The sequence below is a fragment of the Rissa tridactyla genome, chromosome 6 (genome assembly GCF_028500815.1).
Source record: "Rissa tridactyla isolate bRisTri1 chromosome 6, bRisTri1.patW.cur.20221130, whole genome shotgun sequence".
Lineage (NCBI taxonomy): Eukaryota > Metazoa > Chordata > Aves > Charadriiformes > Laridae > Rissa > Rissa tridactyla.
Window position 1 is genome coordinate 55552275 of NC_071471.1, and position 21575 is coordinate 55573849.

The following is a 21575-nucleotide window of genomic DNA, read 5'->3' on the forward strand; positions in this document are numbered from 1 at the left end:
AATTACTTCAGGTGCTTTCCCAGGTCTCTAACATTTGCTGTATTCCTCCACATTTTAAAAAGATTGTACCCAGGTGGATGGATGGTATTAAGGGATGGAGAGATACGCATCACAAAAACAATACAATTAAAAAAGATCAAATAAGTTCCAAGTAATCTCATTTTTGCAAGGTCCAAATTAACTTCCTTAATAATTACTCTTTTTAGTACTTAAAAACCCCTAAAAGTCAGATTTTATTGTAGAACATACTATTTTTTTTCAACATACTATTCTGAATAATTTAATAACAAATCTGATAAATGACAGGACAAAACTCCGTTGCACAACACATTTGTACTTCGTGCTTTATTTTGTTTTACTTCTATAACTTTGAAAATGTTTTGAACCTGTTTTATTGGAAAGAAAATAAACTGAAAGTGAGGCTTCAACCCAACAGTTTTTCACAGCAGTAGGTATAAACTCTGGAAAATAAAACACAGGCTAAAAACGTTCAGGGACTATTAAATGTAATGGAAAGAAAGCACCTATCACTTAACTGAATTTTTGCTGCTAAAGCAGTTTTATGTTTGCTATTCACAGGTACTAACATTTATGATAGTAACCTTTATAAAGTCAATTTAATTATCTTTATCTTATTACAAATAATAAATTTAGTTGTCCTACAATGAAAATCAATTGTCAACATAAGCTATGGTTAACATCTAATAAAACAGCCCTCTGTAAATCCATGATTAATAAGATTGGCTTCTGTATTAACTAAGAGACATCATAAAATTTCCTTCCTTGCATTAATTTGTATATTTAAGGTTCATCCTGCTGGACTGAGTTTCCTAAAATAAACTGTTAGAGTGAATGAGCAAAATTTTGGCGCCTACCATTATTATCTTATAACCATTTGAATATATATCTATAGCTGAATGGTTTTGAAATTAATGTCATATTTTAATTAAATCATAGAAGATGGTGCCTATAACAAATGATAAGTGATTCACTTCTTCGTTTCCCTTAGCTTCTGAACATGATGATAACACTGCTTATGTTTTGGTTTAAGCATTAGGGGAAGCTAATTGAAATGTGAAAAACCAATTTCCCCAAACAGTCATTACAGATGACACAGGTTACTTAAGCTCTTCTGTGTAAAAATAAAAATAATTGAAATTTACTCCCTCAGAAACATGTTTACAAGTTTCTACTTCTGAAATGGGAGTAGCGGTGCTCAGATTGCGTATGAAGTTATGTTCTGGAAGACAGGGGCTGTGCCATCCTTTGGAAGTTTAAAAGGTTCCCCTCCCTGTGATACGCAATAAGCCGAAGGACACTGGCACGATACAGTGGCCACTACAATCAGTGCTAGCTTCAACTGACATTGGGTCTTGTCTTTTAACAGCAGAACAACAACATCGTACCTATCCCGAGAGATCCCAAAGTCATTTTACAAAGTAGAGGAAGTAGCCATGAAAGAACATACAGAATTAGGGATGAAAACAACTTCAAGGCTTGCCTAGACAAACTCTTCTAAATGCCATGAAATCCTTTGGCCGTAGAGACCAAACAGGGCTTCAGATTATTTTTTTTTGTTGGTTGGGTTTAAAAAAACCCATCATTGGGTTTTTTGGCATTGGCATCATTATCAACTCAGTATGTACTTCGGAAAATGGAGAATCTGATCCTTCACCTTATTACTTTAATACAAATCAAGCAGAATTAGACCAATGTAAGACTGGACTTGTGCAGTGGGGAAATCGGTCCTCTGAGCAGTAGCATTCATTATTCTTACTCAAATGGCTGGGGAGGATAAGTATCTTACTATGTATTTAATCTGTTTTGTTTAATATTTGTCATAAATGCTAAAAAAAGCACATTTTCTTTCCTGCTAATTTTAATTTTTCACTTAGCAAAACCTCTGTGATAATTAGGCAAAAAAAAAAAGATTTTTTTTAAAAATTAACTTCTGACAATGAAAATACAATTCCAATCTTCACATAGTAGCTTTAGTGTTCTGGACATCATCAGAATAAAATTATAGTCAAAATTTTATATACGTTATCTGCAACTGTAGATGATTACACCTGGAAAGATCTGAAAAATCTAATGTACTTTTACACCATATTTCTGTTTATTTCATTCTTTTGATCACTTTTAATAAAGAAAATGCACTAGTCAATTTCAAAGTTTTAGTTATTGTGTCTCATTCTTTTAATTACAATGTTTAGGTTATGAACAGACCAACAGTCACAAAAGCATTTCAAGTATAACTAAGGAAGTCGCGGGAATATTTATATAGGTTTAGTATTTTAGAGAATGAGGAAACAATCCAGTTAATATCCATTATTTTACAAAATCTAACTTTGTGTCACCTGAAAACTGGCAGTCTTCTCAAAGTTTTAGAAAACTGGAAATTCGGAACATTTTTGAGACCTCATATGAAAAGGGCAGCTTGTTTCTAACTTCTTCCCTGACAGGAGGCTCCTGGACCAAGCAGTCGCTCCTTTTTATTTGTCTGAAGAGCACTTGTATAGTTACAACGTGCTCTCCTTTTGGTAGCTGGACCCTTTACAGGGTAACCAGAGGTGATTTTAGAAGTATTCTGAACACAGGGATTTAAACATTCGCTTCACTGCACTGTGTTCATACTTTTACCATTTTCAAGATTGAGCACAGCAACGCCGGTGTGGATTGAGTTTGTGTTCAACCTACAAGAAGGGCCTCCTTTGCTAGGTGGTCTACATCTCACCTATAATACCATGTCACATAAAGCACTACTAATGCAAAGCCGAGCACGATTTATCGCTATTTAACTTCATAAAGTAACTGTGTGGGTGGGCGTGCACTTTATAGAGCACTGCCCTCTACCATAAAAAGGAGTTTCTAACAGGGAAAGAAAAAAATAGTAGTCAAATGGTTGTAAACACTTGTTTTAAAAGTATATATTTACCAACTATATATTTTAAATTTTTTTTTCCCTGTTTTTAACGCTCTAGAACTTTAGAACTCTTTTCTCTTCAATCTCTTTTTGATGGAAAAGGAATGTTAAACTTTATTTTTGCAGCTCATTCTAGTTTTTTTTTATCACCCCAAAGAGTTACAGGCTTCCTCTTGTTTTCTCTCCCCATTTACCAGATGATTGCAATGGTGACTGACACCTAACAGAAAGGCAGAGTCTAGCAACTCTACACCTTCTCCTCACCCCTCTCTAGCCCCCCACAATCACTTCTGATACCCAAAATAAAACCAGCCATCAATAGCAGCCGGTCAGCTTAGTCTTCTTTCCTGTCTTCGAATAAACACTGCATCCCCCAACAACTCTGATGCAGCAAGTGCTGCAGCTCCCCAGTTTCCAGAAGGAAGCAGGAAGTTTCCTTTCCTCCGTTATCCTCCTAACTGCTCATTTTTCACTTGAAAAGCAAGCCAGTGGCTCTGATTATCTCTGCTTCCCGTAGTCCTCTTATTGCTTTCTCTGCATTCGCCCTTTACATGCATTTAAACTCATTTTTTTCCTCATTTCATTTCCCCATGTTGCATTAATCCTACTTGGGTTTTTTGTTAACTCAAGAGCTGTCCTATGTGTCCGCTAATCCAGAATCTGAAAAAACTCATCAGGTTAGTTAGAACACTATAGGCCATATACTACAGCCCCAGTCACCACAACTCTGCCTCATGCTTAGCTGAGCTAATTCAGTCAGGATACGACCTTGCTGTTTATTCTGTGGAAATGGCTTCCTGCGCTTCTTATAAAAAATGCCTTATAATGAGACAACTTCAAACCACCATGTAACTAGCCTGGACTATGCCATTTCTTCCCTCTGGGTTAGACCTGCAAATCCAGTGCCTACGTATAAGAAATGACTCTTGCTTTATTTTTCTTACCCTCCTTTTCTCTTTCTGTCATACATTGTACAATATATACCCAAACAGGCGTTGCTTTCCACTTTGGGCAATGCCCACATAGTGGTAAATCCAAAGGGCAGGTCAGGCCAAGAATTTAGTTCCTGAGGGTGTCTATCGCTCCTGCAGCAAAGCTCAAGACATAGGTTGGACCATCTTTTTCTCAAATGCAGCTCTTCATAAAACAACCTCTTGTCCATGCTTGAATATAGAATTATCCTCGTAGAAACGTAAACTCGATATTATTTTTTGAAACCTGTTCTTTTAACAGATGTTTGACAAAAAGCTTGGCAAAATGCTTATTTCTAAGTCCTGGTTAGTGGCCAGTACTTGAGCTTTGGACTAACGCTTTAGTGTTAGAGCCATCTAGTGGGAGAAGGGACATGGACAAAGAAGCCAACAGCAAGTTCTGCTATCCAGATTTTTCATCCTATTCAGCTTTCTGGTGTGATCTCCAGACACCAGGGCCAATGAAACAATGATCTGGCATGCCGGTATGGCAAACAAAAGAAAATACTACTCTGAGGCGTACTTTATCAAAAGAGAAAGAATAGTAGTCCATGAAATTAATACAACTGTTAAGTCTCCCAGTTACCAGGAAAGCAGCCTGTGCCTGTACCAGGGGAAATGAAATAGCTAAGGTAGAGGAGACAATTTCAAAGAGAATAAAGCCAGGAAGCATAGATTCTGGCATGATTTTATGGATGCAGCCCTCCTTGGGTACTGGCTGTTCCAGTTTGTTTGTTCATACTGATCCTGTGAACTCCACAGGGAAAAAATGAAGTAGTAGAATGAAAGAGTTGCACAAGCCTCTCGTATGGGGCTTAGGCCGTTCCAATACAATTGTGGGATCAACTCTTCTGGTTGAAGTTTAGTTAGTACATGATTTATTGAACAGTCTTGGAAGATCATGCTAATATCTAGTCAGTGTTAACAGGGATGTGGTGCAAGAAAATGGATCCTAGGCCCTGGAGACTTCTTAAGTCCATTAAGTTTCTGGTGCCAGAATTTGACTACATACAAAATACTCTCTGAAGGAGACAGTCCTGCAGCTTCCAGTGTTTCAAGGCCCTTACAAGAATAAAAGACTTGGTATATAAGCTAGGTATCAAGATATCACAACACGCCCCTAAAAAAAATAAATAAAAAAATTTCCATATTTGTGTCTCATTCATTTGGAAGGGAATTAGTACTTTCCCTCCTCGTATCAGGCTGTTAAGAAAAAGCAATTAGCTTTCCCCACAGCAGCAAAAGAGAGGATAAATAGTAGGACAAATACAACTGATTAATGGTCCATCCTATGGTAGAGTTTAGAGAATCGGTGCAAGGGCATACTTAAAGTTATGTCTTTCTGTCTCTACTAGCAGGACTACAATGTGCTGTCTGAATGTCTAAAGCATAACTGTTTGGCATACTCGCTCAAGAAAAATATATCTATGGACCATACCCTTGAAGAAAGATCAACTTAAGCCTGCAAGCTAGATATAGAAAACTGAACAATCTCTTAAATCATGTTTTTGACAATTAGCTAAGAATAATGCTTCAATGTAAATTAAGGATGCCTTGCAGTGTCTCTCCCCATTCCCATCATAATCCTATTCATCTACTTTTTAGAACATCATAGCTTGAAGTTTTCTTCAAATTCTCAGGTAAGCAGCATGAAAAGAACAGCTGGTCAAATACTACTGGCAGTTACTGGAAATTCACTGTTACTATACAACATAGGAGCTGCATTTGTAACCAGGTTCGCATCGTTTTAATGTTAAGTATCTACATCCTAAAAGAAATGTTGCCAGTTTACAATACATAAGCTGTGGTTGACAACATCATATCCAAGCCAACACATCACAGCTGCAGGTTAAGAGGAAGATAAGAACAGTGGAGTTCAAAACAAATGAAAACAAAACAAAAACTAAACCCAAAAACCCAAAACCCAGCAGTGAGATTAGCTTTCATATTCTGAAGAGGCACTGAAATAAAGCTATTGTCTATTATGAAATAAGGGAAGACGACATCCTTTTCTCACAGCACAGGACTTATGACATAGCTGCTAATGTTTTAGCTAAATTAAACCTGGTAACATAAGATGAAAGTCATGTAAGCTTGTTTTACTCTGAGGCAGATGCTTATACTTTTTTTTTTTTTCCATAAAGTCAATGATTTATTTAAAGTATCCCAGTCAAAAGACAGCTATCTACTTCATAGAAACAGGAATCAGACTAAAAAGCAGGTACAAAACCAGAACACTTATTTACAGTTAATTAAAAAATAAAATGGTAGCTGGTAATGCTGAAAAAGCATTTTTCCACATCCCTTTCTGCTCTGTTTTAAATCTACTGAGAAACAGAAAAGGATCTCTTACTTGACGACATAAAAATCTATTTAACATACAGCACCATAATCTGCAAGTTGTTTTTTTAAAAAAAAAGTCTCTTAATACTTTGCAAGCTACAGCATATAAAAATGGGAGAAAGGCAGGACATGTGGCAGGCCAATTTTTTGATCCAACATTGCATCAATGTATCAGTATATACAGAGACCGAGAATAACCAGTGAAAGTTATGGCTCAGTAGACAATTAGATGCAAGTATTTCAAAACAGGGATCTTGAGGGGATGTATCTTAGTTCAGTGATCTTAAAGGAGGCTTAGATTTGGGAAGAAACTGTTCTGTCACATCTTCTATTTTGTTCTTCTCCACTGTAGCTGCAGATTTGTTCTCTTTATCCTTTTTGTGACTCCTTTTGTGCTGGGATTTAAAGAAAACACCCAACGTTAAGACAATACAAAGAAATTAAAGAATACTTGCTCACTACGATGCAGTATATAGTGTTCTGAGGAAAAAAAAAAAGTTGGTAGAACTCCTGAAAAAGGTTCCTAATATTGCATTTAAAGAGATTTACTGTAGACATCTAGAAGTTCAGCAGCTACTTTTAAGGAATCCATGGCAAGTAAATACACTCTCCCCACCACCACCCCCCCAAGCCAAACCCGAGCCTAATACACCGGTGGTTTACACCGATACGTTGGTAGAGCAAGAGGGTCAAAAGGAAGGAAGAAAGAACAATAAATAAATCAGTGAAGAATCAAGAATGCTGGTATTTGTCTGGCCTCTAAGAAAATACTCCACACCTAATTTCAACTTTTTCATTAACATGTGCTTATGTCTAGCAAATTATGACTTTTTTTTTTCATGCAGGATTATTTGCTGAGGAGTTTTCTACTGTTTGTCCAGCTTGTCAGAAAGTTGCATTATTTTATCCGCTGTTAACTGTTACCAGAATCTGCTGTTCTTTTAGCTCAAGTTTACAAAGCATTTTCTACAAGATTTAAAGAAGTTGTGACAATACACTAAATGACAGTAGGTGACTTTAGACTACAGGCCTGTTACAGAACAACAGTTTTCCTTCACTCTCAAGTACACAGCTGTTTGGAGTATCTGGGGAAGTTACCTGGAAAAAGGGAACACCAGCATTTGCGTGGCAGCATATGTTTATATCCACTAAGGATTTGTCACTAGCAAGGCTTTCACTGGATTCTTGCAACCCTTCCTCCTCTTCCAACAGGTCCTGAAACAGAAGTTTTCAGAAAAGTGTATTTAATGTCTGAATTTCCTAGGTGAATGTACTAAGCATGATCAGGTCTATAAAAGTCATGGCACTTGCATTTTTGAAAGATAGACATGAAAGTCTCTAAATTATTAATATCTTCTCTTATTTTTCAAGGTATTGTTTTTGTCAAGAGCTCAGCACATGTGACTCTCAGTACGCTGTAGAACACAAAGGCTGCAATAGGTCTGGGGTTCTAGCCAACTTTCCACAATGGCATGATAAAACTTCTGAAGATGCGAAAATCTTCCATGAAGAGGCTCATTAGCCATTCATACACATACCTGATCTGCATTATCCTCCACCTCCTTTGTCACACCGTTTAGCAGAGCATCAAGCTTTGACTGATTTTGCCTTAATTGTTCTAGTAGAAGTTCCCGGGGTTCTGTTCTCACAAGTGTGACTGGATAGGAGTAGTCTCTTCTCTGTGGAGTTGTCCCTTTAATGAAGATTGTACACTAGTGAAAGGCACTATTAAACACTTTCAGCATTTGCTTTAATTACAGATCCTCAATTTTATGTTAACTCAATACAGACATGATGCTTTGTTCAGTCATCATTCTCAGCATGCATCTTAAAAAAAGGTGTAAGGCTGCTAGTTATATTATGTCCCCATTAACCTTTGCTTATGAATTCTGCAACTCAAATAGCTTTCCATAAGACCATTCTGTCCCCAACCTAATTTAAATACCTGTTGGAATATCCACTTTAAGATCCTCTTGCAGGAAACCATTAACCTGAGTCAGTCCGTGCTGTGCTTCCTCATTAAGTGCCAGCTTCTGCTCCAGAAGTATCTCCTGATCAACCTTTATCTGATCAAGAAGGCCATTTAGTACCTTCTCTTCAACAGCCTTTTGTCTGCTGATTTGGTCAGCAATTTCAGCTAAGGCTTTATCACAGTTGTCTTCATTTTTCTGAAAACAAAACAAAAAAGCCCAACCAAATCACCAAGTTAACAGGAAAGGGTAAGGTTATGGCTTCTTTTCTAAGATGTGGTGCATGATTAGTTACATGACCCGAAACGAAACAACTGAGACCTCAAATTGAGAGGTTTCAGTGCCAGTTTTACACTCTCATTTCGAGAATCATCTTAAGAGAGTCAGTTTCTTAGAAAGTATGATCATTTTAGAAAGCTACTCATAAGAAAAAAGATGATGCCATCTGGTTCAGACCAGACTCCTCATGCTTCTATACACAACCCTGCACAGAATTAGGATATTCAAGTGAAAGTGAAAATTCTATAAGCACTAGAAGCTTTATCCATTCGTAGGGAAAAAGAAGGAAAATACGTTATTTTTAGACGTTCCCTTTGGGATCACACTTCTGTAGTGTTCAATAGGTATCACAGACACAAGGGTGTCCCTTGAGACTGCAAGTGTTTTTAACATTTGTGTTTTTTTCTGAAAGTTAGCAAAATGTTGGATATGCCTATTTCATTACCTATTGCCTACTTCATTACCTATTAGAACAATAAAACAAGGGTGGGAAGTGAAGTTTGCGACAGAAACTAAAAAAATTAGTTGCACTTATTGCACTTAAAGTGCAAAATTATTTGCACTTTAAGGTCAAAGTCTTCCTCTTAAATTAAGTTTTTTTATTTCCTCTAATTGCATCTATTTAAACTGAGTAACACGAGTCTGCTGTGATTGAAAAACCCCAATTTTGTTCTGACTATAAGTGAGAATGTTTTTCCCCCTACTAGTTTTACTGTAAATGTTTGTTTCAGAATGTGTTATTAGACTACAATGACTATAGGTACCTTTTGTAAACACTGAAGTTGCTGTTTCTCATCATTGAAGGACAATAGCTGCTGATTTGTAAAGTCAACTATCTGAGCAGTTGTAAATTCACCCCATTTATCAGTATCCTGAGATGCATTTTTGAGATTACTGAGAAGTTGTTGACAGTGGTCAGTGGATTCTTCCAGCACCATCTTGTTTTCAGCATTTATGATCCTGAGCTCTTGAGAGAAATTATCCAGAGATGCAATAAATTTGCTGTGATTGGAAGTCGTACTGCTGACTAGGTCTGTAGTTTTCCTGCAACAACATATTTATAACAGTTCAGAGATTTTAAAAGGGGGATTTTAACATTCTACATTTAGAAATATTTTGAGACCAGAACCAGTGAAGTAGTGTGATTCTATTAAACCAGTTAATTATAATGTGATGTCTCTATTTACTGAGTTTATAAACCGCAGCATTCTGAGCAGTAAGTTTGTTAAATCCCCTAAGAAAAAAACACAATACCACCAAAAAACCCAAACCAACACCACCTCCCAACACCCCACAAACTACAACCCAACAACTTTGGGAAGACCTTAGTTATTCAGTCTGCAACTGAATGAAGCTGCAATAGATACTTCAAGCTAAGCCTTTATGGTATGAAGTTCTGAAGTCCAACCATACTGAGGGCTGTTCATCAGCGTATTGTTCCCAAAACCACTGTCTCTTATCTGCAATATGCTCAAGAGACAAGTTTGAGGAAAAGCCTTGTAGAGCTACCTTTTACTCTAGGGAAAGGTGAACTATGATCTACGTTCTGAGGCAGAACTCAGCTCTAACAGTCACGTCCGGAAGACTTTATAAGCATATAAATACAAAGAGCATCTATCTTGCATTTCCTCTTCAAACATAGTTTTATCTTGCATCAGTATATGCCAAAAGTAATCTGCTCCTTACAAGTGAACATTTTCTTGCACAGCAGCGATGGTGGTCTTCAAGCTTCCATTCTTTGCAAGTACATTAGTTAAGTTCTTCTGAGTCTCCTGAGCAAAAAGGTCAAGCTGGCTTTGCAGCGAGGACATTAATTCAGCTGCACTCTATAAAGAAAAATGTCACACATTTCACTGTTATTCTGCACTTTTTAACATTCTTAAAGGGTACTTGAATGCCTTCATTAAAAATGCAGCAAATAAAAGAGCTTTTGTCATTCTAAATCTGAAGGTACAATTTTTGTGTGAAAAAGATACAGACACTTTGCTTTTGGAGATATATGTAAAGGCAGATACACTGGACATACTCAGAGCAAGGGTAAATTTTTTTTGATACTTTCCTACATAAACTTCTCAAAGTAGCCCAACAAAGGCTGAAAAGAATTAGGATCATCAAGTTACTGTCCTAACATTTCTTCTGAAGCAAGTACAACAGTTTACTGCTACAAAGAGTCTAAATCAAAGCAAGCAATCACACTTGGTGTTAGGCTTTCTTCTTACTCTAAGGATACCTTTGTATGTGCCAACCTCGTCATTTCCACTTCTTCTTTTAAATTCTCACAGTCATTCTGAAGCTGAGCAAAGACACTGTCTGTTTCTTCCCGTAATTTTTTCAGAGTGAGAGAAAGATCTCCAAAGAAGGTATCCATTTCCTTTTTATGATCCTCCATCTTTGAAAAAAGTTTTAAAGTTAGGTTTCTGTCTTTGGGTAAGAACTGGATACTTTTCCCTAGCATAATTTATATGGAAACAAACTCTAACCCAAGGAAATTGTCAGAGGCCCTAGAGTAAAGTATTGTGCATAAACAGTGAAAAATAACACCTAGAGAAATCTGAAGCTACAGGCTGAAACTTGGTGTAGACTTTTCCAAAGACAAAATTTGGCATGTGAGGTAGACAAAATAGGAAGACGCAGACAAGGTACTTAGTTAAGACGAGAGCAGGAGCTGGTAAGCCATGGACTATTTGCTAAGCCTGAAATCCAATAAAAAGCCTCTAGACAAGGGGAGCTGATTCCACATGGGTTGTAATTGACAGAAGGGAGAAATTTTTCAGTCAGAGCAACAGGTCACCAGGAACCAAGATGTGGTTTTGACACAATGGAAAAAAAAGGAATGAAAGAGTGAGGCTCTGGTTCTTCAAAAACATCATGATAGACTAGAACTAAAAACTGAAGCACAGGATTTTTTTTTTTTTTGTAAGAGCAGCGTTGTGTGCATTTATGGTTATTGTTAACAAAATACAGCATCACATTGCCCAGGAATCAAATTGACTACGAAGAAAGTTTGGTATGACAACAGGAGAAACTGGGAGTGATAAGACTTGTCTGAGTTAGTTATTTTAGTTTTCTAAAATACAGGAGAGACTATATTAAGGATATTATCAAATAATTGTTACATATATCTTTAAGCATCCACATTTTACCATTCTTCTGGGGCATTTAGGCAAGCAGTTGTGCCAAAATAGGTAACAAGAAAATACACCACACACAGAAGCAGAAAAGAAGTCTGGAAGAGAGAGCTAAAAGGTAGAACACATGGGACAGGATAAAGGGGAAAAGGCCAGACCAGAAGTGGAAACGCTCTGACATACTGCAGAAAAATCACCAAAGGGTTACCTGTAAATTAAACAAGATAGAAGAGCAGAAGGTAAGAGAGAAGTTACATGCATTACCTTGTCAGCCACAGCAGAATATTTCTTCATGTTACTCTGAAACTGACAGTTTAGCCCCAAAACAAATTCTACCATTGGTGTAAAGCTATTTAATGCTCTTCCTAATCCAGATGTATGTTCCTCCTAGGAAAAAGCAAAAGAGAGTATGACTGTTCCTTCATCTACATTTGTAAGAAGCTATCCATATACATATCCATGTACTCTGCTATTACGTTATTTGCTATGTTATTACATTACAGCTTGTGGTGGTGACATGGGAGGGTAAGTGGGGAGGGACATAATCATGGCCAAGTGCTGAAGTAGAGACAGATAGAGAGCATCAGAAAAAACCCTATACAAAATATTTACAGAACCCCTTTTGATTGTGAACAGTTTCATATGTTGAGTAACATAAGAGTATCTAAATTTACTAACAATTAATCTCAGCAGCTCAGCTTTACAATCAAGTGACAGATTCTCATGTTGTGTTATTTTTTCAGACATGTGAGAAACTTCAGTAGACACCAATGCTTTAACAGAGGCAAAAGATGCTGATACAACTGATGCAAGAATATTAGCCGCTGAAGAACTGGTAGACAGAAGATCACCTACGAAAGAAATCAAGAAGTGTTACAAATTTTTTTTTAAAAGTTACACTGTAAGATAGGAACTCTTTTTATTGCTTATCACCATCTAGCCTCCTATGGCACAGGAAAGCTGCTGATCACCCCAGATACGTTATTACTGGTGGAACTGTAATCATTACATTGCTTAAAATAAAACCTCTTCCACTTACTAAAACAGATCTGGTTTAGGAAATTGTCTTTGGAACTACTGTTGCACAAATTCAGGATGACATACTGATATAGGTATTACACTTACCTATAAAATTTGTGTAAGATGTCAGCATCTGTTGCTGCTTCAGACTGTTTTCATTAACTGAATCTTGTATTTTGTTGAACAAAACATTCATTTGTCCAGCAAATGTATTTTGGACGATAGCATTGTGTTGATCAACAGCCTTCTTACGGTCCAGTTTCGCATGCAGACCAGATACATCTTTTGTAGTTTCTTCAACTGTTCTAAGTAACTATAATTTTTTTAAAGTTATTTTAGTCAGTCTTTGAACAAGTAGTCAAGCATATACTCTATAAGGAAAAGCAAGTGCAGTTCTGAGTTACCAGAGAAGTTATCTCCCTAGAAAGATGGTATTTCCCTTTACATCATCAAATTACAACTGTTCTTAACCCTGGTATTATGTCACTTATAGTCATAGAACACAGGAAAAAACTACTTAGTAGAGACCATTCCTTCTGACATCCTCAGTGTCCTGGTTTGAGGTAAAACAGAACCAGTTTTCTGATTTGTAATTTTACTTTTTAGCTGGGCCTCTTCTAACTGACTAAAGCCTGAAATTAACAGCTTATTGTTCAGAAATTGTTCAGTCTCAGAGTGGTAAGACCTGATTATACCAAGGAATGGTATGTACAGAGGCTCTTGCTTATACTTATTGCTATAACAACCAAGGTCAGCTAACTTCGCTGCTTGCCACGTTAGAGGGTCAGAAGTGGAGAAGCATAGAGGGGTCCCACCTGCAGGGAGGAGCAGACAGGACAGGTGACCCAAAACTGACCAACAGGGTATTCCATCCCATATGCATCACGCTCAGTATAAAAGCTAAGGGATCAAAGGGGCAAGGCTGCTCTGGCTCGCTTTTTCAACAGCTGACATCTGAGGAGGACCCTGTCTGTTCATCTGCCTTTGATCCCGATCTGAGCATTCCTGACTCTAGTTCCGGAATTCAGCTCCTGTCCGTCGCCGACTCCAGTCTGGGACTTTCCCTGTGTCTGCTGGTGATGCGATCATCATCCTGGGAGCTGGATATGGTTTTGTATCTGTTGTATACTTTTTTTCTTTAATTTTTATTATTCTGTTATTATTTACTATTTTCTTATTTATTATTATTTTCATTAAAGTAGTTTAGTTATTTTTCTAAACTCATAAATCTCCTTATCTCTTCCACTCCTCTCGGGGCGGGGGGGGGGGCCCAATCCAGCCAAAACCACGACACTCAGTATATAAGGAATTAAGAAATCATTTATCACAGAATAGTAACTGAAAAAAATTCCTGACCACTTCAACTTTTTCTGAAAGATTTGACAGTAAATATATTCTTTAATAGTACTCAAGCAAGAGGGTTCCAGTACTAGTTAACAGGACACTCTCTTTCCCCCCACATCAAGTCTGTCTTGATAATTATGACCAATCTACAAACACATCAAAACCATACTCTAATATATAGAGGTGACAGGGCAACAGTTTCTATTATTCACTCAGTGAGTGTAAATTACTGCACATATCTCTGCAAAGCTTTTTGCTATTTTTCTACCCCAGTTATATATAACTTACTCTTTTGTAGGGTCAACCGTAAGCTTCTAGTAAAGAAGCTACTTATTCAGCAAAACAACTCATGACAATACATACTGCAAAGCACTGGAACTCTCATGACAAACTGGCTGGAAGGAAAGGTAGCTCCGGACCAACCAGTGTGTTTAGCAACCAACTGTCAATATTACCACAGAAAAAGTCCTGCAATCTTTAGTAGCTTTTCATCATAATATAATTTAGAGAGAGCTAATTCTAGTTTTCCATCTTAAGTTCAGGTTTTGTCACACTCGCATCATGCTTCAGCAACAATGACTTCCTTGAACAGCCCACAAAACTCCTAAACATAGGAAGTTACTGTTACAGTTAGGTGCAAGAACTGTGACAACCTTGCTAGCTGTGCCATGAAGTTTTTGTTCAGTGTTTTCCAAAACTGAAACCACATATTCTTCTTCAGCCAGATGAACCTTGGTTTCTTGCAGGTCTTTTTGCGTTTCTTCCAGTTCTTTCTCTTTGATTTGCAGATCTGTTTTGCACTGTTCAAGTTCATTTTTACTAATTGTGAATAGTTCAGTGATCTAAAGTGGAAGACAAATGTCAATAGGGCAACACTGCTTTTTATAAGTTCAACAGTCCTGCTTTACATCTCTCAAATTATGCCACAATACCAGAAGGCAAGTTGTCACCTACCAATGTAATTTCAGCTTTAAGGCTCAGAGGCCTTAAAACTAGACTACAGATTTGTATAATCTCTGTATTCACTGAAAACATCACAAACCAACACCATTTTCACTGTAATAACCCCTTGTTTCCCCACTCAAACTACAAGGCCAAACAATTGTTACAGCATACGAAAAAAAACCAACACACTGAAACCTAAGCAGACAGAATGAATAACAGTCAAAGACAATTAAACAGAGTAGTTACAAATTCCAGAAAATTAATATCTACATTTCTTTTAAAAAAGAAGCTCGAATTTTCTGTGTAATTTGTTAATGGGAGCTCAGAACCTTCTCCTCTCATTCTTCACTCTAAGTGGATATCTGTCAACTGAGATGAAACTATCTTACAAGCAGATTTTCGCTTGTAGAAGCAAAGCAAATTAAAAGTAAAGTGGTAGACATTAAAACAGCTTTAAGAAATAAACATTGCATCCTACAACTTCATATATGATACTTCAACTTCCTTAACTTCAAGGATTAGGAAGCTTGACTAATCCTTGACTAGTCAGAGAACTTTAAGAACAAAAACTCTTCAAACTGTTCTTTGTTCAAACTTTTTTCCTCCTTCCCCTAAGATTTCTTTCATTTTTTTGGCAGATTTAAGCCACAGTTGAGAAACATCACTTACTCTTTTCACTTCTTCCTCCATGACGCTGATTTTGTCAATATACTCTGCAATTTGTTCTTCCTGAACTGTCAACTTCCCATTAAGGGCTCTCAAGCAGGGATTAAAACAAACAAATTAGTCAAGTAAGAGCTGATTTCAAGATTATCTACTGTTTCTTACACTACATAATTAGCAATTTCAAAAACCAGGTATTTCTAACTTCTGTAGGAGAAGCAGGTAATTTTCACTTAACGCAGAAAAGATTTAAGAAAATTTTCCATTGTAAATTTTGTGTGTAAACTAGCCCTCTTACAAAGTGAAGTAAACTATACCAACTTTGCTCTCCTATATGAGCTTCCACTGAAAGAAAGGCTGCACAGTGTAACTCTGCATCCTGGCTATGCTTATGGTAAGTTCCACATAAAAGTAAAATCTTCAGCGCAAAGCCACTCTTTTGGCTTCTATCTGTGTAATAATTAATTTCTAAAGAACAAGTTGAGCAGTCAAGTTCTACTGACTATCTTAAATTTCTGGTATGAAAATAGATCCGAAAGCATTTCTGTATAAGGATAGATACCAGTATCTGAAATCTGTTGTTAGCCATTTTATAGAAATTTTGGAGACATACTCATAATTTTCAAGGGAAATATAGACTCCATTTTTTTCTCGGGCAGCAGCAAGATCTCGCTTCAGACGCTCAATCTCTTCAGTATATTCCTGCATAAAGAAACAATTATATGTAAGCCTGAAAATTTCTGCTTTACTTTCAAGATTTTGCTTAACAGATGCTTCACAAAGATAGTGTTCTGTGGAAGTTTTGCATAAACACAGGAGCAAAGCACTTCACTTATTTTCCAAATAAGTTCAGTATTGCACCATTTTAAATTCGTACCATTGGATATATGTAGAGCACTGAAACTTCTCATTTGAATCATACTTGGTTGCATATAACAGCTTACAATGGGAATCATAGCTCCTTTAATAGCAGTCAGCTACTTTATATTGGCTCTTTGTTCATACTTAGTGACAAGTTCACTTTAATTCAGGCGCTTTCTAGGGAATAAAGCTGCTAATACAGCATGTCCAGAAAAAAAAAATAATCCAGTGTCATTTAGTGGCTCTCCACTAACTTGTAAACGGGTAATCCATACACAGAGTCATAGCTAGCAGCAACAGCCCTTTCTATCCAGCCTTCGTCTTAGCAACAGTTTCAGTATCTGCAAAGTGATTCATGTTGTACCAGTAGAGCAGCTTAGTTCAAAAGTACTAGTTCAGTGATTAAAGTCACCTCAGAAAATTACTGGTATTAGTTATAGCTTCTCCACAACTTCGTAATTCCTGCATAGCAAAAACTACATTAACAAAATTAAATCTAACCTGTAACTTAATCTGTAAGATATATGTCTAGCTTACCTTAATAAGAGCTTTTTTTGTTAGCTTCTGATTAACTTCAGGCTTGTTCATTATGTTCTTTGCTCTATGGGCATACTCCAGTGTACTCAATGTTTCCTGTGATAAATAGATGTAACACTAGGTCAACCTGAGGAGTTAACTCATTTTTGTATCATTAACAAAATATAGTATTTATTTTAGGAATAGATTTTCAGACTAAAATTTACCTCAAGATTTATAGATGCAGGAGAAACTGTGGCAATTATTGATGTTTTTGTTCTTCCTCCGAGAGAGTCTTGAAGGATTCTTGTGAGTTTAGATTCTCTGTATGGAATATGTGGGGCTCTTTCTACTAGAGCAGTAATAACTCTTCCTAGTGTCAGGAGAGACTGATTGATATTTCCAGCTTCACGAGCTCTTTTGTCAACTGCCCCAGATCGACCAATGTTTTCACTTCCTGCAAGATCAACCTGAAAGACAAGAAAAAGGGCACGTTCTGTCTCAAATAACCCTGAAGAATGCTTGGCCAATAGCATCGCAGAACGCAACACAGATGAACTAGCTTATGAGTTGTTAAGTTGACACTCAGGTGACAAATGGCACTGACATTTTTCAGAGTGACAAACATAGTTCATATCACTTTATGAAAAACAATTATTCCCCCCCCATCAGGGAAAAAACCCACCATAGATTCTCAAGAGAATGAGGTCAGATTATTCTAGTTCATTACTTTAATAATGTCATCAATAGCATTTAGCTGAAATACTTACCAAGTTTAGCTTCCCAATTTTAACAAGTTCTTCTCCATCTATTGTCGTTTCTTTCATATGGATAGTAATTGAAAACACAGAGTGGGAACGGCTATAAAAGAATTCAGTTTCAGACAGACATCCCATTAAAGCCAAATGATCTGCTTGCTACATGACACTGCTGCAAGTTAGGTATTTATGCGCTTTTTAAGGAATACATTTGGGACTTACACATTTTCAATACACAAAGTTATTCTACGAAGTATACTTTTGTGCATATATATATAAAAAATATGGTACTTAAAACCATTGATGAAGCAACTGGATGACATTTGCCTCGTTCAATCCTGGTAAATTTTACTGTATTTCAAGCAAAACCAAGACAAGCACTTGTGTGTTCTCAACTCACAGACATGCCAAGAAAACTGGCTTGTAGATTTTTTTAGTCAATACACTAAGAACAGTTTTACAGAACATGAGATTAAAAAATTTAGGTTTTTTTATTCAGGCTAAGAAAATCAGCAAGTAGCTGAATTCAATATTAAAAGTTTAGAAGTTCAATTCAGTTTTCATTCAAAACAGTAGTACTGTTTAAGATGATTTTGGCTTCAGCTTGTTCCTTCAATAAGTTTTTACAAGTGGAAGCTGACATATATAGGAAGTCACAGGCATCAAATTACACCAGTTTGACTGCACATAAAACAGCCGCTCAAGCAGAAAGAATTCTCTAAATTCCCTGTAATGTCAGATTAAATTAGCTCTGTCTTCTAATCTGCAGTAACCAAATACCCATCCCCTTGCACCAGTAGACAGATGTGCTCAGCATATCTTTAATTTAAAATATAACATGGGCAGGGTGTTCCTCGCTTACTGCAACACTGGATCACTATTTGTTCACAGTGACATAGGTATCACGTCTGCAGTTCAAGAGTGACAAATCAATAACAAACAATTATATTTTTGACCAAGGTGTCTCCACTACATTCTGACTACGAGCTGCAATCATACGAAGTAGCCTGCATTGCCATACAAAAAGCCCTCTCAATCTTATCCCCAATTTCCACAATCCAGTTTGCAAGTATTCAGAAGATGGGGTTTGAAAAGAGGGTCTTGTGTTGACCTGTAAAAAAACAGATCTTAGCAGTATTTTGAAATTCCAACTTTGGTAACAAATCCTAATGTAACATTCTCTTCTGCTGGTGAGGAGAGGAAGTGATACTTGAGACTCTTACACAAAGTTTTTATTTAGTAAACAGGACTGTCAAAAAAACCCCAAACACCAATCACCCCTAACAGCTAGAACAAAGACAACCCACCTCTCTAATACAGGTAAATTCATAAACCATTAGAATCACCACAGGATGGGATAAGGAAGAAATTCTAACTATGGCTTTCGAACACACATTTGGCAATATGAATTGCAATACAGAATCTCAAGATCATGCCAGGTTTGTGCTAGCTTCAACATCTTTTACTTCTTCAGTAACATCCTGTTTAATAAAACAAAAGCAAAACAAAGTTTCTGAAGTGGGAAAAATCTGTACCTGGAATATGCATTCATGTAAGTAGCTGCAGTGGTTCTTTTTGCTGCACCCCTTTCCAGGATTTGGTAGACTTCATTTTTGTTGTGTACAGTTATTTCTTCCAAGCCTTTAATAATTACACCCCTCTGTCAGAAAATAACGCATGCTTATTATACATCTCCCAACAATCCTGAAAGCCTTAAGATAAAAAATTTTGGAAGACAGCACTAACCTTGTTTCGAGGGTCATCAAACATCTGCAGTCTTTCTCCAACATCAGGAGCTGGATTCAGAAGATCAAAAAGCTCCTCATTATAGATTTCCAAAAGAGAGACTTTCACTGAAAATTCGGTACCATTCTCTGTGAGTTTTTCAAATATTTGATGCAATGTACGGGGTATTATACCTGCTAGTGGGTCCTATAAATTAAAGTGAAATATTTAATAGATAAATGTATTGAAAGAGATTTGGGGGTGGCAGGTGGAATTTCAGCTAAATAGTCTGAGTTGATATAAGCAAGAATACCTTGGACAAAGATAATCTTCCATATAAAGATCACCAAGATATGTATGCTTGCATTAAAGATGTAAAGTTTTGATTTTCATATAAATGAATGAGACCATTTGTTAGGTCACAAACATTTAAGAAAAGTCAGCTTCAGGATTTGAAAGGCATCGACTTCAGGTTTTCTTTAGCCTTCTACAGTTTCTAACTTTGAACTACAGTACAGACAAGAGAAATCTCAGGAGTGAAAATATACCTCTTCCCAAGTATATTCCTCATTGGGTGACCGCTCCCCTTCCATTGTGAAGGTCTTACCAGTACCAGTTTGGCCATAACTGTGAGAATAAAAAATTAAATTGGAAACAAGAAACTAAAATTCAAATAACGCTTACTGTTAATAATTATTGGCTTACTTACGCAAATACCGTACAGTTGTAGCCCATAATAACTTCATCCAAAATGGGACACACAACACTCCGGTATACATCAATCTGCTTTGCCTGAGCTCCAAAAACCTGTTGAGGCAAAGACAACACATCCCATTTATCCATACAGTAACGTATAACATCACACATTACAGTAATCAGACCACATCATAGAAATGTACTAGCTAGTTTCTAGAAGTCCCCTACTTGACAAGCAGTTACCATATCAAATGTGTAAGTCTTTCTTGATGTCTTATCTGTCACTCCTCCAACGCGGACACTAACTTCCTTCCTTGCTTGATCACAGTCTACAACAGCATAGGAGCTTGCCTTACGTTCCGAGGCATTAAAAGGCCTAAAAAAAAAAAAACAGGATTTAAGAATATTGGATTGATATCACTGCTAACAACAACATAAACTAACAAAGCAGTAACATCACTCAGTTTAAGGATCCAGAATAGTACAATTAGGTAAAAGGAACACAATTTAATTGTTTAAGGAAAAACTGTTGCAATTTGGCAGTTTCCACCCACTGTGGGACAATCCAAGTATCTATAGCTTTTAATTTGTTTACATATGTATTTTTTAACGAGTCCATAAACACTTTTAAGATCATTTAGATGCACACACAGCTAACTTGCATTAGAAAATGTTGTTCAATTGCAGAGGGGTGGAAGATTAAACATACCAAGTAGTTGTATAAATAAGAGCCTTCAAAAAAGGAAAAACTTACACATGAAAGTTAAGGCAACAGTAAATCAAACTAACTTCAAAAATTTTATTTTTTTATTTCTCATTTACATAAGGAACGAAGCCTACATCTCTCACTGATGACACAACACTCTAAAGCAACAGAAATACTAATAGACCCTTCTAATAGCAGAACAGTAGACAGCAATACCGGAACCTTTATAATGCTGATGCATTTGAATAGAATGTAATAAGACAGACAAAACATCAGACTTTGGGGGAAAAGAAGTCTACATACCTTTTACTCTGAGTTTTAAGTAAAGTTTAATAGAGGTATAATAGAAGTTTAGAAACTTGATAGTGAGCATTTTTTTTAATCACAAAGTTAGTTTAAACCTGGTTCACACAATTTTCCTTGAAGGGGCATTTTCAACAATCGCTCCCAAAAAGCATGGAAATGACCATGGGCTGAAAATGTAAAGCATGAAATGCCATTTTATTACTCATTTAGTAGTGCTATTGCACTGAATCTCTATGCTACCTGTATAGTTGACCTGAATAGTCAACTTGAAAAATAGAACTTCTACAATCTACAACCTTTAAAATATTTTGACAGTAGAGGCACTTCAGATGCCATCTCTTTCAATTATAATTAAAAAAACCAACAAAACAAAACATAAGTGCATAGCATCTCGAGTTTCCTGACTCTTGTGGCTAACATT

The 21575-nt window shown here is 36.7% G+C and overlaps 1 protein-coding gene across 10 annotated transcripts in view; it reads right to left on the reverse strand.

Annotated features, from left to right (window-relative positions):
- Positions 1–353: 353 nt before the first annotated feature.
- Positions 354–21575, reverse strand: part of KIF11 (kinesin family member 11) — a 30287-nt gene continuing 9065 nt past the window's right edge. For all 10 annotated transcript variants that reach the window (XM_054205648.1, XM_054205646.1, XM_054205651.1 and 7 more), the window contains 21 exons: positions 20386–20518; positions 20156–20253; positions 19995–20073; positions 19468–19653; positions 19257–19381; positions 17734–17824; positions 17191–17433; positions 16985–17080; positions 16200–16288; positions 15593–15680; positions 14632–14820; positions 12740–12947; positions 12293–12465; positions 11879–12001; positions 10717–10875; positions 10173–10312; positions 9251–9530; positions 8183–8405; positions 7776–7930; positions 7336–7452; positions 354–6632 (listed from right to left, as the gene is read on the reverse strand). In XM_054205648.1, coding sequence (XP_054061623.1) covers positions 6507–6632; positions 7336–7452; positions 7776–7930; positions 8183–8405; positions 9251–9530; positions 10173–10312; positions 10717–10875; positions 11879–12001; positions 12293–12465; positions 12740–12947; positions 14632–14820; positions 15593–15680; positions 16200–16288; positions 16985–17080; positions 17191–17433; positions 17734–17824; positions 19257–19381; positions 19468–19653; positions 19995–20073; positions 20156–20253; positions 20386–20518 — 3121 coding nt within the window. In that variant the 3' untranslated portion in view covers positions 354–6506. The remainder of the gene's footprint in view (positions 6633–7335; positions 7453–7775; positions 7931–8182; positions 8406–9250; positions 9531–10172; positions 10313–10716; positions 10876–11878; positions 12002–12292; positions 12466–12739; positions 12948–14631; positions 14821–15592; positions 15681–16199; positions 16289–16984; positions 17081–17190; positions 17434–17733; positions 17825–19256; positions 19382–19467; positions 19654–19994; positions 20074–20155; positions 20254–20385; positions 20519–21575) is intronic.